Below are 16,717 nucleotides of genomic sequence, written 5' to 3'. Positions count from 1 at the left end.
TGTAATAGCATTGTATTGCTGACTCAACTACATGGAAAGTCCTTCAATTACATGGGAGTCCCTGCCCGCCTGAGATTGATAGATTTCTAAGCCTCACTGAATAGTTTTCATGAGATCTGGGCTCCTCTTTGTCCTAGCATGCCACCATCTTCCTGAAATCTCTGCAACCATAATATTCTTAGGCTTTTAGACCTTAGTCATGTTTATTTGGCATGAGTCAATCAGATAGAAGATCAATTTACCTAGTTTATAGATTATCTAAGCTCTTTTATCAACCCCATAAAGGCTGAGACTAGTATTTTCTCAGTTGGGGACATATGATGAACTTAAACTTAACCAACCAAATACTTCTGTCTTATCAAATTTCACTGTGCTGATACATAGGAGAAATGGAATTGCACAGTGGATGGAAGGACAGTTTTAGAATCAGGAAGACATATTTAAGTTCTACCTCTGACACATACTAACTCTGTGACCATAATTATTCATTTAACCTCTCAATGCTCCAAGAATTCTCTAATATTAGAATTAATTTATGAGTTGTCAGTCTATATCAGTAAATAGGATCTCTGTGTTAAAAGTTGATGACCTATGTATAATCATAGGTTGGGAAGGGGAAGAGACAGAGAGAGATTGGGGGGAGAGGGGAATACCCATCCAATTTCCTAAATCTTTTCAAACAAAAGATCATCCTTTTCAAACAAAAGATAATCATTAGGTCCTGCAAATTAAAGTCAAGAAATTTCTTGAAGGGATAAAGGAAGGAATAATAGAGAAAGATACAGGAAAACCTTGTGATACTAATGACAGGATGCATCTTAGTGTCTTGTTTTTCTTCTTTTCTCCTTAGATTTCTTTGGGATTATTTCTAATACTACACCTGGAGTCTATGAAACAACAGTTGGTTCCATTTCCTTTGTGGTTGCCTCTGGAGACATTACTAAGGAACAAGAAGATATTATTGTAAACTCTACAGATGCAACATTTATCTACAAAGGAGGTATTATAGGAATCGTTATTGTTACATAAGCTGTATCAATGGTTTAAGACGCTTGCTATGATTAAAGTAAATTAGACTGAATTTTGATTCAGTAGGACATGGAATGAGAAGAGGAGAAGTTAACTTCCAGATTTGCCACTTACTAGCTGTGTTCTTTGCATGCTTTTTTTCTCCTATACGAGCCTCAATTTCCTTATCTGCAAAATTAAGTGGGGTTGGGTGGGTACAATACACAATATTTAAGATTCCTTGTATCTCCAATATTTTATGATTCTGTGATTCATGCTCATTCTTATTATGATTTTCTTATCTAGGGGTTTCCAAAGCCATTTTAGAAGCTGCTGGACCAGCTGTGGAATCGGAATGTGCACAATTAGGTATGGCATCATTATTTGTATTTTAGCTTTAAGGTCGTCAAAGTAAAAGGGTTGGGTTTGTGATAGAAGGATGTAGGAGATGATCAGAGCAAATGAGAAGTCTTTTAGGAGCTAGTGTCTCATATGAAAGTGTCATTGTGAAAATTTCACTTCAAATTTAAGGTTGAATATATGCATGACTGTGTGAAAAAGTAACCACACATTATATGATTTGAGATACTTTTATTGGCTCCTATATTTATTTTTTACCAACTCACCACAATATCTAAAACTTTTGCAATGAATAAAACCCCACCTGGGATTGACACTTAGGACTGTTAGCTAGGAGAGTTCAGGAATTACAATATGTGCAGCAACTGTAACTCTAGCCTTGAAAAACTATTTGACTGAGCCCAAAGGGGGAATTTATCCTTACTCCTTCTCAACTTTGCTGTGTGTCAGGCTTGTTTGGCCCATGTTTGTCCTAGGGAGCCTGCCTCTGCCAAAGGTTCTCCCTTTTGTCACATTTATTAGTTCATTAAATCTTCCATCCTGGCTACTACAGAGGATGGTTTTAATTATAATAAAATAGATTATAGTTCACAATTATAGGGGATACCTAAAAGAGGGAAGCAAAAAAAAGTTACTCTATAAAATGTTGAATAGGTTATCTGACATGTAATTTAATTCTACATGAAAAAAGAAATGCTACAAACAAAAAGACTCACAAGTATACATTTTAGTTAAAATTAATAGAATTGGGGGCAGCTAGGTGAGACAGTGAATAGAGTGCCAGCCCTGGAGTCAGGAGGTCCTGAGTTCAAATATGGCCTCAGACACTTAACACTCACTAGCTGTTTGACTGTGGGCAAGTCACTTAACCCCAACTGCCCTCCAAAAAAAAAGGAAAAAAACAAAATAAATAGAATTCAGAAATTTAACATATAATAATAGTTACAATCTTGTTGGGATGCTGGTCCATGTTTATCATCAAAACATAGAACAGGTTGCAGGATTGCTAAATGGCAATTTTCCAATTCATCTCTGCTAGGTATTGCTTGATCAAATATAGAGAGGTTGGCCTCCTTCTCCAATTGAGAAACTAGTATAGTAGCCAGGGATCCTTCTCTACTACTATTTAGGTTTTTTTTTTTATTGGACTTTAGCATCCATCTTTCAAACTCACAAGATCACCCCCTAGATACATCCACCTGGAATATGTATTCCCATTACATCAGGTAAGAATGAATACAAAAGGAGCAAAGGAGACTAGAGCCCCAAGTGAAGGTTCACCCCATTCAATACACATACCATAGTGGAGGCAAGGTCACCACAATATGAGTGAAGCATGGATCCTTCACTGAATTCACATATGCCACCTGGAAAATTCAAGAAGGACTTCTATTAAAAGGTTCACTGAGTCATAAGATCCTTTGGCTTGGAAACCATTACAGAGACTCTTCATCCTCTCAGAGTGTGAACCCTTTAGCCCTGATTCATACATGGCCAATAACTCCAAATGCAGGTTACGTGAACCAATCTTTGTTATGTAACTATGGAAATAAAGTCAACTGGAAGAGTCAATAAAACTATGGTAAATTATCATGCTAATAGTTATTTCATGATTAGTATCAAAATTAAGGTCAAAACCCTCCTTCTTTTAGACAGCTATAAACCATTTTTCCTGAAATATTCCTTGCAAGGAAATTTAAACATTCATCGGGAAGTATCATTGTTTTTTAAAGGATGAAAATTGTTTACTAAAAAGTAAATATCCTTTGTCCCAAAGATTCAGCTACTATGCTTTTACCCCCAAGAAGGTCATTGATAAGAAGAAAGTCCCAATATACACCAAATTATTTTAGCTGTGCTTTTTGTGCTAGCAAAGAATTCGAAACAAAGTAGATGCTCATTGATTAGGGAATGGAAAAATAAATTTTGGCACATGAATATAATGTAATAAATACTGTAAGAAATGACAAACATGATGAATACAGAGAAACATGGAAAGACTTACCTGAACTGATGCAGACTGAAGTAAGAAGAACCAAGATAACAATATGCAAAATAACTACAACCATGTAAGTGTAAAGAACAAGCACACACAAAAAAGTAAAGGCAAGTGTTGCAAAATTACAAAGAAAAAACATGACTCAAAAGTTGATAGCAGGGCAGCCAGGTAGCACAGTGAATAAGAACACCGGCCCCGGAGTCAGGATAACCTGGGATTGAATCTGGGCTCAGATACTTAGTACCACATCCAGAAATAACTGGCTGTGTAACCTTGAGCAAGATACTTAATCCCAATTGCTTCAAAAAAAAGTTGATAGGTAAGAAGACATTTCTACTCTAGTCTTTTGCAGATGTAGGAGGCAACAAGTGTGGTACATTTCATATATTTTCAGACTTTATGTAATAAGTTTTGCCCATTTTTTTTCTTTTTTTACTGTTGAAATATTATTAATCAGAGGAAATAGTTTTCTGGGAAGGAGAAAGGGAAGGATCATTTTTATGATGTAAAAAATATAAAGGACTGATAAAATTTGCTTAAAAATTTAAAAAGATGATTAGGAGAGGTTGGACCCAAGATGGTAGAGTAAAGGCAGCAATCTACTTGAACTTTCCCAATAATTTCCTCCAGACGACTTTAAAATAAAGCCTCAAATCAAATTTTTGAACTGCAGAACCAGCAAGAGATCAGATTGAGATATTTTTCCAGACTAAGACAATTTAGGAGGTCAGCAGGAGAGGTCTGTGACAATAAGGTAGGAACTGGCTCAGAGTACAGCAGGAGCAGCAGTGGTGGACCTTGGAGGTGGCTGCTACAGTGGCAGCAGCAGCAGCTTCAGAAGCTCTAAGCACAGGATGGGTTGGATAACTGGTGAATAAAAAATAAAAGGAGAATACAGAGCCACTAGGAATAGAAATAAGTTCACTGTGAAACTTTTCATGTATAAACAAGAAAGATATACAATTAACTACACTACTCCATTAAAGCAGCATTGTTATCCAGCTATGCTCACCTAGCCTGACTCTTTTGTTCACTGTCCATCCTACACCATCATTTGCTGGCAGCAGAGCCCAACTTTAACATAAAGTTCAAATTCAAGAAAGAGGCTTGAAAATGAGAAAACAATTTAAAAAGAACTTGATCATAAAAAGCTACTATAGTGGCAGGGAAGACCAAGACATAACCTCAAAAGTAGAAATTAACGCCTCACAGAAAAACTCTAATTGGATTCAAGCCCCACAAGAACTCCTAGAAGAGTTCAAGAAAGAGATAAGAGTTGTAGAGGAAAAAATGGGAAAAGAAATGAGAATGAAACAAGAAAATCATTAAAAGAGCAGCTTGGAAAAGAAGCACCAAAAAAATACTGAAGAAAATAACATCTTAAAAAACAGAATTGACCTAATAGTGAAAAAGGCACAAAAATTCAGTGAAGAAAATAAGTTCTTAAAAATAAGAATTGGCTAAATGGAAGAAGAAAATACAAAAGCTGACTGAAGAAAATAATTCCTTAAAAATTAGAATTGGGCAAGTGGAAGCTAATGACTCAGTGAGGCATTAAGAAACAATGAAGGGGGTGGCTAGGTGGTGTAGTGAGTAAGAGTGCCTGCCCGGAGTCAGGAGGACCCAGGATCAGTTCCAGCCTCAGATACTTAACACCCACAAAAAAACAACTGGCCGTGTAAACTTGGGCAAGTTACTTAACTCCAATTGCTTAAAAAAAAAAAAAGAAAAGAAAAGAAACAATGAAGCAATGTCAAAAAAATGAAAAAATAGAGGAAGATGTGGAATATCTCATTAAAAGAACAAGTGACCTGGAAAATAAATTGAGAAAGGATAACTTAAGAATTATTGGACTACCTAAAAGACATTATTTTAAAAAGAGCCTAGGGGAAGCTAGGTGGCACAGTGAATAGAGCACTGACCCTGAAGTCAGGAGGACCTGAGTTTAAATTTGACCTCAGACACTTGACACACTTACTAGCCATGGGACATTGGGCAAGTCACTTAAACCCAATTGCCCTCCAAAAAACAAAAATAAATAAATAAGAGCCTAGACCTCATATTTCAGGAAATTATGAAGGAAAACTGCTCTGATATCTTAAATCCAGGTGGTAAAATAGAAATTTAAATAATCCACCCATCTCCTCCTGAAAGAGATCACAAAATCAAAACTCCCAGGAATATTATAGCCAAATTCCAGAGCTCCCATGTTAATGAGAAAATATTGTAAACATCCAAAAAGAAGCAATTCAATTATTATGAAGCCACAATCAGGATCACATAAGATGTAGCAGCTACCACTCTAAAGGAGCAGAGGACTTGGAATCTGATGTTCCTGAAGGCAAAGGAGCTAGAGTTACAACTAAGCATCACTTACCAAGCAAAACTGAGTGTCATCCTTGTGTGTGTGTGTGTGTGTGTGTGTGTGTTCCTCTGTGTAGGCTATTTAATGAAATAGAGGACTTTCAAGCTTTCCTTTTTTCTAATATTTATTTATTTATTAAAAACTTTTCCCCAGTTACATGTAAAAATTATTTTTAACATTCATTTTTAAAACTTTGAGTTCCAAATTCTCTAGCTTCCTCCCTTCCCACTCCCCACTCATTGAGAAGGCAAACAGTTAGAGATAGGTTATACATGTTAGTCATACAAAACATATCCATAATAGTCATATTAGTGAAATTAGTGAAATATTAGTGAAAGAAAACATAGACAAAAACCTCAGAAAAAGTTTTTAAAAAGTATGTTTCAATCTGTATTCAGACACAGAATTCTCTGGTGATGGATAATATTTTTCATCATAAGTCCCTCAGAGTTGTCTTGGGTTGTTGCATTGCTAAGAATAGCTAAGTTTTTTTTCACAACTGATCATCTTACAATCATGCTGTTACTTTGTACACAGTACATTCCACTTTGCATCAGCTCATGTAAGTCTTTCCAGGTTTTTCTGAGAGCATCCTGCTCATAATTTCTTTTTTTTTTTTTAAAGCAATCGGGGTTAAGTAACTTGCTCAAGGTTACACGGCTAGTTATTTCTGGGTGTGGTGCTGAGTATCTGAGCCCAGATTTGATCCAGGTCATCCCGACACTGGAGCCGGTGCTCTTACTCGCTGAGCCACCTGGCCGCCCCTAAGCAATTGGGGTTAAGTAACTTGCTCAAGGTTACACGGCCAGGTATTTCTGGGTGGGTGCTAAGTGTCTGAGCCCGGGAGTCGATCTCCAGATCTTCTCAACACTGGAGCTGGTGCTCTTACTCGCTGTGCTACCTGGCTGCCCCCTGCTCATAATTTCTTATAGTACAATGCTATTCAATCATAATCACATACCATAACTTGTTCAGCCATTCCCCAGTTGATGCCTCCTTCAATTTCTAGTTCTTTATCACCAGAAATGAGTTGTTATGCATATTTTTGTACATGTAAATCCTTTCCCTTTTTGTTTTCATCTCTTTTAGGATACAGACCTAGTAGTGGTATTGCTAAGTCAAAAGATATGTGTGGTTTTATAGCCCTATATAGTTCCAAACTGCTCTACAGAATGGTTGAATCAGTTCACAACTCCACCACTAGTGCATTGATGTTTCATTTTTCCCACATCCCCTCTAACATTTGTCATTTACCTTTTCTGTTCTATTAGCCAATCTAATAGGTATGAGGTATGACCTCAGAATTATTTTAATTTGGATTTCTTTAATCAGTGAGTTACAGTATTTTTTCATATGACTGTAGATAACTGATTATTTCATCTGAAAACTGATCATATCTTTTGATCATTTATCAATTGGAGAATGGCTCTTTTTATAAATTTAGCTTTAGTTCTCTATATGTTTGAGAAATGAGGCCTTTGTCAGAGAAACTTGCTTCTAAATCTTTTTCACAGTTACTATTTCTAACTGTATTTTTCCCCAGCATTTATTCTGTTCTCTCTCTCCTTTTGTCCTGTCCTTCCTCAAAAGTGTTTTGTTTCTGATTACCCCTTCCCCCAATCCTGTTGGGTAAGATAGATTTCTAGACCCAATTGAGTGTGCATGTTATTGCTCTTTGAGACAATTTTGATGACAGTAAGGTTCACTCACTCCCCCTCAACTCCCTCCTCTTCCCCTCCACTGTAAAAGCTTTTTCTTGCCTTTTTTATATGAGATAATTTACCCCATTCTATCTCTCCCTTTCTCTTTCTCCCAGTGTATTCCTCTCTCAACTTTTAATTTTATTTTTTTTTAGATATCATCCCTTCATATTCAACTCATATCTGTACCCTCTGCCTATATATACTCCTTCTAACTACCCTAATAATGAGAAAGGTCTGATGAGTTACAAACATCATCTTCCCATGTAGGAATGTAAAAAATTTAACCTTAAGTCCCTTGTAAGTTCCCTTTCCTCCTTCCCTTTTTATGCTTCTCTTGAGTCTTGAATTTGAAAGTCAAATTTTCTATTCAGCTCTGGTCTTTTTATGAAGAATGCTCAAAAGTCCTCTATCTCATTGAATTTCCATTTTCCCCTGAAAGATTATACTAAGTTCTGCTAGGTAGATGATTCTTGGTTGTAATCCTAGCTCCTTTGCCCTTTGGAATATCATCTTCTAAGCACTCTGATCCTTTGATGTAGAAGCTGCTAAATCTTGTGTTTCCACAATATTTGAAATGTTTTTTATCTGACTGCTTCCCATATTTTCTCTTTGACCTGGGAACTCTGGAATTTGGTTGTAATTTTCCTGGCAGTTTTCCTTTTTGTATCTCTTTCAGGAGGTAATCAGTAGATTCTTTCAATTTATACCCTCTGGTTCTAGAATATCAGGGCAGTTTTCCTTGCTAATTTCTTGAGTATGATATGTAGGCTCTTTTTTTTTTATCTTGACTTTCAGATAGTTCAATGATTTTTAAATTATCTCTCCTCAATCTAATTTCCAGGTCAGTTTCTTTCCCCAATGAGATATTTTACATTTTCTAACATTTTTTTTTTCATTTTCTTTTTTGGTTTTATTGTTTCTTGATTTCTCATAAAGTTATTAACTTCCACGTGTAACCTTGAGCAAGTTACTTAACCCCGATTGCTTTAAAAAAATAAAAATAAAAAAAAATAAAGAAGGTGTTTACTATTCCCTGGCCTGTGCTCTGGTCTGTAAGCAACCACAAGCACTCTTTTCTAGGAGGGTCTCCCCTCCACTGTGGCTGCAAGTTCTGGTGTGCTAGTATTTCTCCTTCCCCTGGGACTGGTTCAATACAATTGAATCAATACAATTCTTTTCATTATGAAATAATGTTATCCATGTCCAGAGGATAAAGTGATGAATCTTGAGTGCAAATTGAGGTACAATTTTCTCATTTTGTTTATTGTTTTTCCTTTTTGTGATATGGCTAATATGAAAATGTTTTGCATGATTTCAGATGTTTAATTGATATCATTTGCTTGCATTCTCAGTGGATGATGGAGGAATGGGGAAGTTTGGAATTCAATTTAAAAATACAAGAACAATGAAAAATGATTTTATTTTAAAAATAAAAAATAATAACTTTTGAAGGCTTTAGGGAAGTTGCTTGTGAGTCTGCCAAAACCTTCCCCAGGTACTATCATATGCAACAGACTTTCATTAATTAAAAAAAAGAGACAACATATTAGTGGTAGGAAATGGAGTAAAGTTCATTATATTCAAAGGCCTGAAGACGTGGCATGTGGAAAGGGGACCAGACCTGTTCCATGAATCTCTAGAGGGCAAAACTTAAATTGCAATGAGGCAGTTTTAAGCCTGATTTAAAGAAGACCTTAATAGTATAGTTGCCCCCAAATGGAATGGGCTTGCTGTCACTGGAGGTAATTACATAGAAAGTGAATAATTACTTGCCAATGATGTTTTAGGAGTTCATGCATGGGAGACAGTTGTATTTAAATGGCTCAGAAAGTTCTTTTAGTCTTTAAGGGTCTATAAAAATCTAAATAGAAAAAAATCTATAAATATTGTGTCATTAAAGACTCATTTTTTTCATGTACTGTTTTCCTTTGCCTAAATACAATATTTTGTGTTCTTAATAACAGAAGGATTTAAATAGTTCATATTTTATGTCCTTTCCTTTTCTTATTCCTTTCTCCAGCTAAACTGCCTCATGGGAATTTTATAATTACTCAAGGGGGAAATCTGAAGTGCCAAAAAATAATTCATGTAATTGGTCACAAGGATGTTAAAGAAACAATTTCCAGTGTCCTACAAAAGTGTGAACAGATGAAGAGCAAATCTGTTGCCCTCCCCCTCATTGGAACAGGTATGTAGCTTCTTGGCAAAATTAGTTTCTAAATTATTAGTGTCCCTTAGCCTCTATATTCACTAATAAAAATAAAACTTGATAAGGCAAATAACTATGATGTTAGTGTGTCTTGATAATCCTTTTAGCTCCAAGCACCATTGCCTTTGTGGGAAATAATGGATCTCACTGAATGCTCAAACCATGACTGAACAAGGTGAAAAAAAATGAAAAGACTAGCCAGGGATGAAGAATCCATAGCCTTGAGGGCACATGTAACTTTCTAGGTCCTCAGATGTGGTCTTTGACTGAGTCCAAGTTTTACAGAACATGTCCTTTTTAATAAAAGGGAATTTGTTCTGTGCAATTTGGATTCAGTCAAAGGGCTGCACTTGACAGACTAGAGGATCACATGTGGCCTTGAGGTCACAGGTTCCCAACCCCTGCACTAGACTGATAAAGAGCAAGAAAGGGGCACAGAAGAATAGAGAGAGGAATAAATGGAAAGGAAAAATGAATTCATTGTTCAATTTCTTTCAGTGGCTCTTCTTCTTCCTCTCTTTCCTCCAAGACTTCATCCTTCCTTTATCTCTCTATTTCTCCATAGAATAATTGCACTTACCTCACAGTGTTGTTGTGGGTACAAAATGAGATAATATTTATGAAGCACTTTGCAAACCTGAAAGTGCTATATAAATGCTAGCTATCATCATTATCTCCATTTTCTAGATGAGGAAAGTGAGTTGAAGTAAGATTAAGTGACTTGTCCAAGGTCACACAACAGGTAAGTTTCTGCTGCAAGATTTGAACTCAGGACATTCTAATTCAAAGTCTAGTCCTCTATGTACCATGCCACCTACCTGCCTAAAAGTTATCACATCGAGCAAACTCATTACAGAAGAGAATCATCAGAGTTTTAGAGCTAAGAGGAACCTTAGATAGTATACTTTGTTTTTAGGCCACTCTCCTTTTTCAGATGAGAAAATTGAAATCTAGAAAAGTTAATTGACTTAATAAGATCAATGCAATGAGTTAGTACAAAGAAACAACTAAAACCCACATTGTCTTTCCAGTGCTCTTTTCACTGTCTTCCTCTACAAATTGGAGCCATTTGCCATTTCCATTTTATGACTAATGGCATTGTTACCTTTCTTTTTCCCAAGACTTACAACCTTCAAAGTCAGGCTTTGGTCTCTTCATTATGCCACATCCAATTACTTATCCAGAAATACTATATTTGTTGATTATCCTCTTTTGTTTGTTTACTAAATACTGTTTTATTTTTTCCAATTACATGTAAAAATAATTTAAAGCATTCATTTAAGAAAATTTTGAACTCCAAATTTCTTCCCTCTCGCCTCCCTAAGATGGCAATTTGTTATATATGTGCAATCATGTGAAACCTTTCTGTATTAGTCATGTTGTGAAATAAGTTTGTTGATTATTCTTACCATGATTATTCCACTACAAGATTTCTCAGACTCAGTTCTTCCTTTTTATTACCACCATGAATGGCACCCTAGCCCAGATCATCACTCTATATCTATATTACTACAAGAGTCTACTGACTATTTAGCTTCTTTGTCTTAGCTCCACTCTATACATAGTTTCTGAGATAACTTTTATTTTAAACATATATGTGCACATATATATGTATATATAGTTAGCACTATTAATTTGTACTTATTCTTTTAAAAAATTTACACTTTTTATGAGCAATTGGGGTTAAGTAACTTGCTCAAGGTTACACGGCCAGTTATTTCTGGGTGTGGTGCTAAGTGTCAGAGCCCGGATTTGATCCCCAGGTCATCCTGACACTGGAGCTGGTGCTCTTACTCGCTGAGCCACCTGGCTGCCCCTAAAAAAATTTACACTTTTTGACCCAACAGATATTGCCCAACAAACTCCACCCAAAAATCCTTTACAACCTATATTCCCCCCTCCCCCAAACAGTTTGTCAATTATTAAGAGAAAAGAGGAATGTGTCCTTTAATTTGGACAGTATGACACTAAATTTGGCTATAATGACTGACCAGAGTTTTGTTGCTTTTCCATTTTGACTTTTTTTTTTTACATCGTAGTTATTACGTATTTTCTTCTTTTGGCTTTGTTTCCTTCATCTATCATCATTTCATATAAGTCAGGGTGATATTTATTAAATATTTCATACTCATGTAACAATTTAATTCTTCATCTTGGATTTACAGTCAAGAATCTGGATTAAAATCCTTACCCTCTGTTGTGTTAGACAAATCATTTCCCCTCTCTTGGTCTCAGTTTCCTCATCTTCAAAATGAGAGGGTTGGATGAGATCTCTACGGTCTCTTGCAGCTTTGAATTCTATGATTCTGTGTAAAGATGCTGCTAACCCACTTCGGACAGGTTGTGAGTTTGGGGAGTGGTGATGGATTTACCCTGTTGCATCCTAAGTCTTTTTGTCTAATTACCATTTCAACCAGTGGTAGAAAGTTTTGATACTGATAGTCAGACTTCTAAGGGTGCAGGTTAGGTTCATCAGTTAGAACCCATGATAAAGATTATACCCTTTATGTTATAAGCTCCCTATGGGAAAAGATACTTTGTTTGGATTTGTTTGGTTTTTTTTTATCTCCCTTGGTACCCAAAGATATACAAAATAGTATAGATAGTGAATAAATTACTTTTGTTATAAGGCAATGCAGAGGAATGTTATGTTCTTCCATTTTCAAAGAAAATGCAGAGTATGGACCCACACTGGACATCTCTTCATGTAAATGTCCTTCAGAGTTTGGAGAATAAGATTAATTACTTACCATAAAAGACAACCTGCCAAGACAAAAGAAAAATAGGGACCTGAACTACCTGGATACAGGAGTTCAAAATCTTAATCAATCACATTCATGGGTCCATTGCTCTGGAGACTGTAGGATTCCTGAAAGAAGGGACTAGTGTCTAGAGAAATCTTAGTTTATTTAAGAGAGGAGTGAGAGGGAGGGAGGGAGGGAGGGAGGGAGAGAGAGAGAGAGAGAGAGAGAGAGAGAGAGAGAGAGAGAGACGGAGGAAGGGAGTATAATACAGGATAGATTGGGATAAATGAGCATTTATCCCTTAAGACAGGATATATCACATCTTAGGCACATCATACATATCATGGTATTGTGGAAAGAATGCTTGAGCTAGAATCAGGAAGACCTCGGCTCAAATACCATGCCAGACACTTCACTAACTGTGTGGACATGGGAAAAATCATTTAACTTCTCTAATCTTTAGTTTTCTCATTTGTAAAAGGCAAGATGGGGACTAGGTGGCCTCTAAGTCCTTTCTAGTTATAAATATTTCAACCTATCTTTTTTATTGTTACATTCTTATAGGAATTGCCCAACAAGACCCAGATATTGTTGCTAAAAAAATAATTGATGCTATTGAAGACTTTGCATGGAAAGGGTCTGCCCAATCAGTGAACAAAGTCAAAGTGGTTATCCTCCTGCCACAGCTACTGAATGTGTTTTATGATGTAATGAAAAAAAGGGAAGGCTCTGTGTTGCCAACCTCACTGTTCTCTAAATTAAAAGGTAAGTTGTGTTTGTGATTGACATTATTAAGAAAATATTCATGGGTATATTCTCATAATATCAATTATTTTTTAGTACTTTTAGGTCTTGCAAGACATAATTTGATTTTTGGAAAGAAAATAGAATCAACTGTGTTTCAGATATGTGGTGAAAGTAAGGAGAATGTTGAAAGCACTGTCTCTTGGATACAAGATTTAATTTTAGAAGAACAAAAGAGTTACATCTCCTCAGATGAAGCCATCCAAAACTTTGGTGAAGAAGAATTCAAGGAACTGGATAACCTGCAGAGAAGTCTGAATATCACCATTACTCCCCAAAATAACTTTTGTCTCCAGGTTGTAGGACTTGCCAGAGATGTATTAAAGGCTTCCCAGACAATTGAGGATATGATCCAGAGAGTTCACTTGGGTGTAGGACTCTGAGACTGAGCTGTTCAGTGGGTTCATTGAATGATAGTATAACAACAATGGTGTTAAAAGTTGATTTCTTTTTTCCCTTATCTTCCCTTCTCCATTTCCTATCTTTCCCTTCCCTTCTCTGTCCCTTAACCCTTTCTTGACCTCTATTCCCTGGTAAAGAGTAGAATCATCATCCTTGTTTAACCTTGTATATTAGTGCAAAGACAAATGCTTATTTAGTACAATATAATTTAACCCACCACCACTAAGAAGCACTTTTTACAACCTATCCTCCATTTGTAAATCACTCCTTTAATCTGAAAACTTTGGTTTTTATTGCAGTGAAAAAACCCTAGAAAAATAAAATTAAAAGGTCATTTCTAATCAGTTTTTTATACCTTAGAAAATTAATTGATGTATTCTCCTATTAAAATGAATAAATTAGTAACTTTTTCATTTGCAAACCAGTCTCTTCTCAGTTCTCCTTAGCTTAAATTAATGCTCCCAAATACCTGCAGGTATTGATTACTTTTGCATAAGCAGATAAAAATAATCTTTGACACTTCCAAACTTATTAAAGAATAGGCATTGGTCAAGGCATGAATGAGTTTATTAGGTTTTTCCAGAAATCAGACTATAAAAGAGGAGCAGGAAGATGAACAAAAATAATAACAGGAAACTATTGGGGACCTTATTTTCTTTTATTTTTTAGAAAGCTGATTGGTCCATTGATGGAGCCAGCTTGAGCACTCACAAGCACATCTGAATTTAACTCAGGCTCAAATTTCTTATCCAGCTGCTTTCCCAACTCCACCATTTACTGATCATAATTGTTGACATCTCAGATGATGCCCTGAACAGTGTTCCTGGGCTCATATGTAACAATTTAGGCTCTAAACATAAATGGAATAAGCTTTGTGGGGATGTGTAATGGGAATGCAAATTTGGAAGATCTTCCCTGCCCCTAGGCTAAAGTGCACCTGAAGCCTGGGGTGGGAGGCTTGTTTTTCAGTAGATACTTTTTGAATGGCCAGTGGGTCCAAAAGGTTGTTACATTCTCTGAGCCAGGAGAAGGCTATATAAGCCCTGATGTGTAGCTTTGTTTTGGGGGCTCACTTTGAGAAGTGTTTTGTGATTTGATATGGATTCTGGGAAGCCGTTGTCCAGAGGCGCCCCCCCCCTTTAAAAAACCCAGATTTTGATTGGGTATGGATGTAATGGCTGGACACTTTGGAAAGCTGTCTACTTGATCTGTTTCTGTCTTGATAATTCTGCCTGTATACTTTGAAGTTCAGGGTGCTGACCTTTTTCCCCTGAACAAGGTAAACGATATATGTTTGACTGATTAAAGTAAGCTTGTTAACCCATTTTGAGTTGCTTTCCTTTAACAAAGCAGATCTAAGAACCTGTATGGGCAGCAAACCCTGAGGTTTGCTTGGGGTGCTTGCCGCTACAAAATGGCGTCAGGAACAGGATCTGCAGAGTAAAAGGAAAGTATGGGGGCTGGGATAATTGTTTGTTTCCCAGTTGTGGTAGCTGTGACTCTGTGGAGCCATGGAGCAGGAGAGAAGAATGGCCTGCCTGTGGACTTCACTGAGCTGAGAGCGGGAATGGTGAGCTGCCTGAATTGGGACCTGGGCAGAAGCCAGGAGCGGCTGCCACCTTCGGGAGGAGAAGGAACCCAGGAGTTCGGAATTCAGCCACAGGAAAAGATAAGAACTGAGCAGCAAATCAGGGGCACTGAATGTGCTTCCTGGCTGCATCCCACAGTTTGGGACCCAGGGGGAGGATGAACTTGTGACTATGGTGGGTGGGATGAAGTGCCTTGGATCCCCAGGGACCCCACCTTGTTGGTTTTGTTGCCCAGCCCCCTCTCTGTGCTTGGAAGCAGGGGCTGGAGCTGTGTGAGGGGAAGGACACCCCCTCCCCACAAGAGAACTTTATTTGGACTCTTGTTTTGAATCGAAGTGATAATGCTATGTACTATGTGTTTGTTTAAGGCCCAGTGGCCACTTTGGTTACTTTAGTTCTGTATTTTGAAAATGTGACCTAAGAGATGTTTAGTGCTAATTCAAAAGTAAATTGTCTATGCTATGGGCATGAAAGATCTTGGGGCTGAATGTAATGGGAATACAAATTTGGAAGATCTTCCCTGCCCCTAGGCTAAAGTACACCTGAAGCCTGGGGTGGGAGGCTTGTTTTTCAGTAGATACTTTTTGATTAGCCAGTGGGTCCAAAAGGTTGTTACATTCTCTGAGCCAGGAGAAGGCTATATAAGCCCTGATGTGTAGCTTTGTTTTGGGGGCTCACTTTGAGAAGTGTTTTGTGATTTGATATGGATTCTGGGAAGCCGTTGTCCGGAGGCGCCCCCCCCCCCCTTTGAAAAACCCAGATGTTGATTGGGTATGGATGTAATGGCTGGACACTTTGGAAAGCTGTCTACTTGATCTGTTTCTGTCTTGATAATTCTGCCTGTATACTTTGAAGTTCAGGGTGCTGACCTTTTTCCCCTGAACAAGGTAAATGATATATGTCTGACTGATTAAAGTAAGCTTGTTAACCCATTTTGAGTTGCTTTCCTTTAACAAAGCAGATCTAAGAACCTGTATGGGCAGCAAACCCTGAGGTTTGCTTGGGGTGCTTGCCGCTACAGGATGATTTCCCTCAAAGACCCTTTGGGGCAGAAGTTCCTACATGGAAAGAAGATATTTGTTTCTCATGAGATTTTCTCAGTATTAGGGTAGTTGAAGGGAATACATACATACATACATACATACATACGTATGTATTTATGTGTACATATGTATATATAGACAGAGGGCACAGGGTGAATTGAATATTAAGGGATGATATCTAAAAAATAAAATTAAGGGATGAGAGAGGAATATATTGGGAGAAGGAGAAAGAGAGAGATAGAATAGGGTTAATTATCTCACATAAAAGAGGCAAGAGAAAGCTGTTACAATGGAGGGGAAGATCAGGGAGGTAAAAGAGAATGAGCCAACCTTACTCTCATTGGATTTGACTTAAGGAGGGAATAACATACACTCAATTGAGGGATACACACTCAACTGGGTATCTTACCCTACAGAAAAGTAGGGGGGAAAGGGGATAAGAGGGGGGATGACAGAAGGGAGGGCAGATTGGGGGTGGGGATAGTCAGAAG

At 37.2% G+C, this 16,717-nt stretch overlaps 1 protein-coding gene across 1 annotated transcript in view; it reads left to right on the top strand.

Annotated features, from left to right (window-relative positions):
- The window catches only part of LOC138143691 (protein mono-ADP-ribosyltransferase PARP14-like), a 49,811-nt gene extending 33,607 nt beyond the window's left edge, over positions 1 to 16,204 (top strand). Inside the window, exons 10-14 of the mRNA XM_069064918.1 lie at positions 851 to 1,000; positions 1,315 to 1,377; positions 9,456 to 9,623; positions 12,953 to 13,153; positions 13,229 to 16,204. Of these exons, the coding sequence (XP_068921019.1) occupies positions 851 to 1,000; positions 1,315 to 1,377; positions 9,456 to 9,623; positions 12,953 to 13,153; positions 13,229 to 13,575 (929 nt within the window). The 3' untranslated portion in view covers positions 13,576 to 16,204. The remainder of the gene's footprint in view (positions 1 to 850; positions 1,001 to 1,314; positions 1,378 to 9,455; positions 9,624 to 12,952; positions 13,154 to 13,228) is intronic.
- The last annotated feature ends 513 nt before the right edge of the window (positions 16,205 to 16,717 follow it).

The sequence above is a fragment of the Petaurus breviceps genome, unplaced genomic scaffold (genome assembly GCF_028583685.1).
Source record: "Petaurus breviceps papuanus isolate PSGF00001 unplaced genomic scaffold, PetGlider_PUasm1.0 90654, whole genome shotgun sequence".
Lineage (NCBI taxonomy): Eukaryota > Metazoa > Chordata > Mammalia > Diprotodontia > Petauridae > Petaurus > Petaurus breviceps.
Note: the sequence above shows the minus strand (reverse complement) of the source record. Positions and strands in the feature narration are given on the sequence as shown.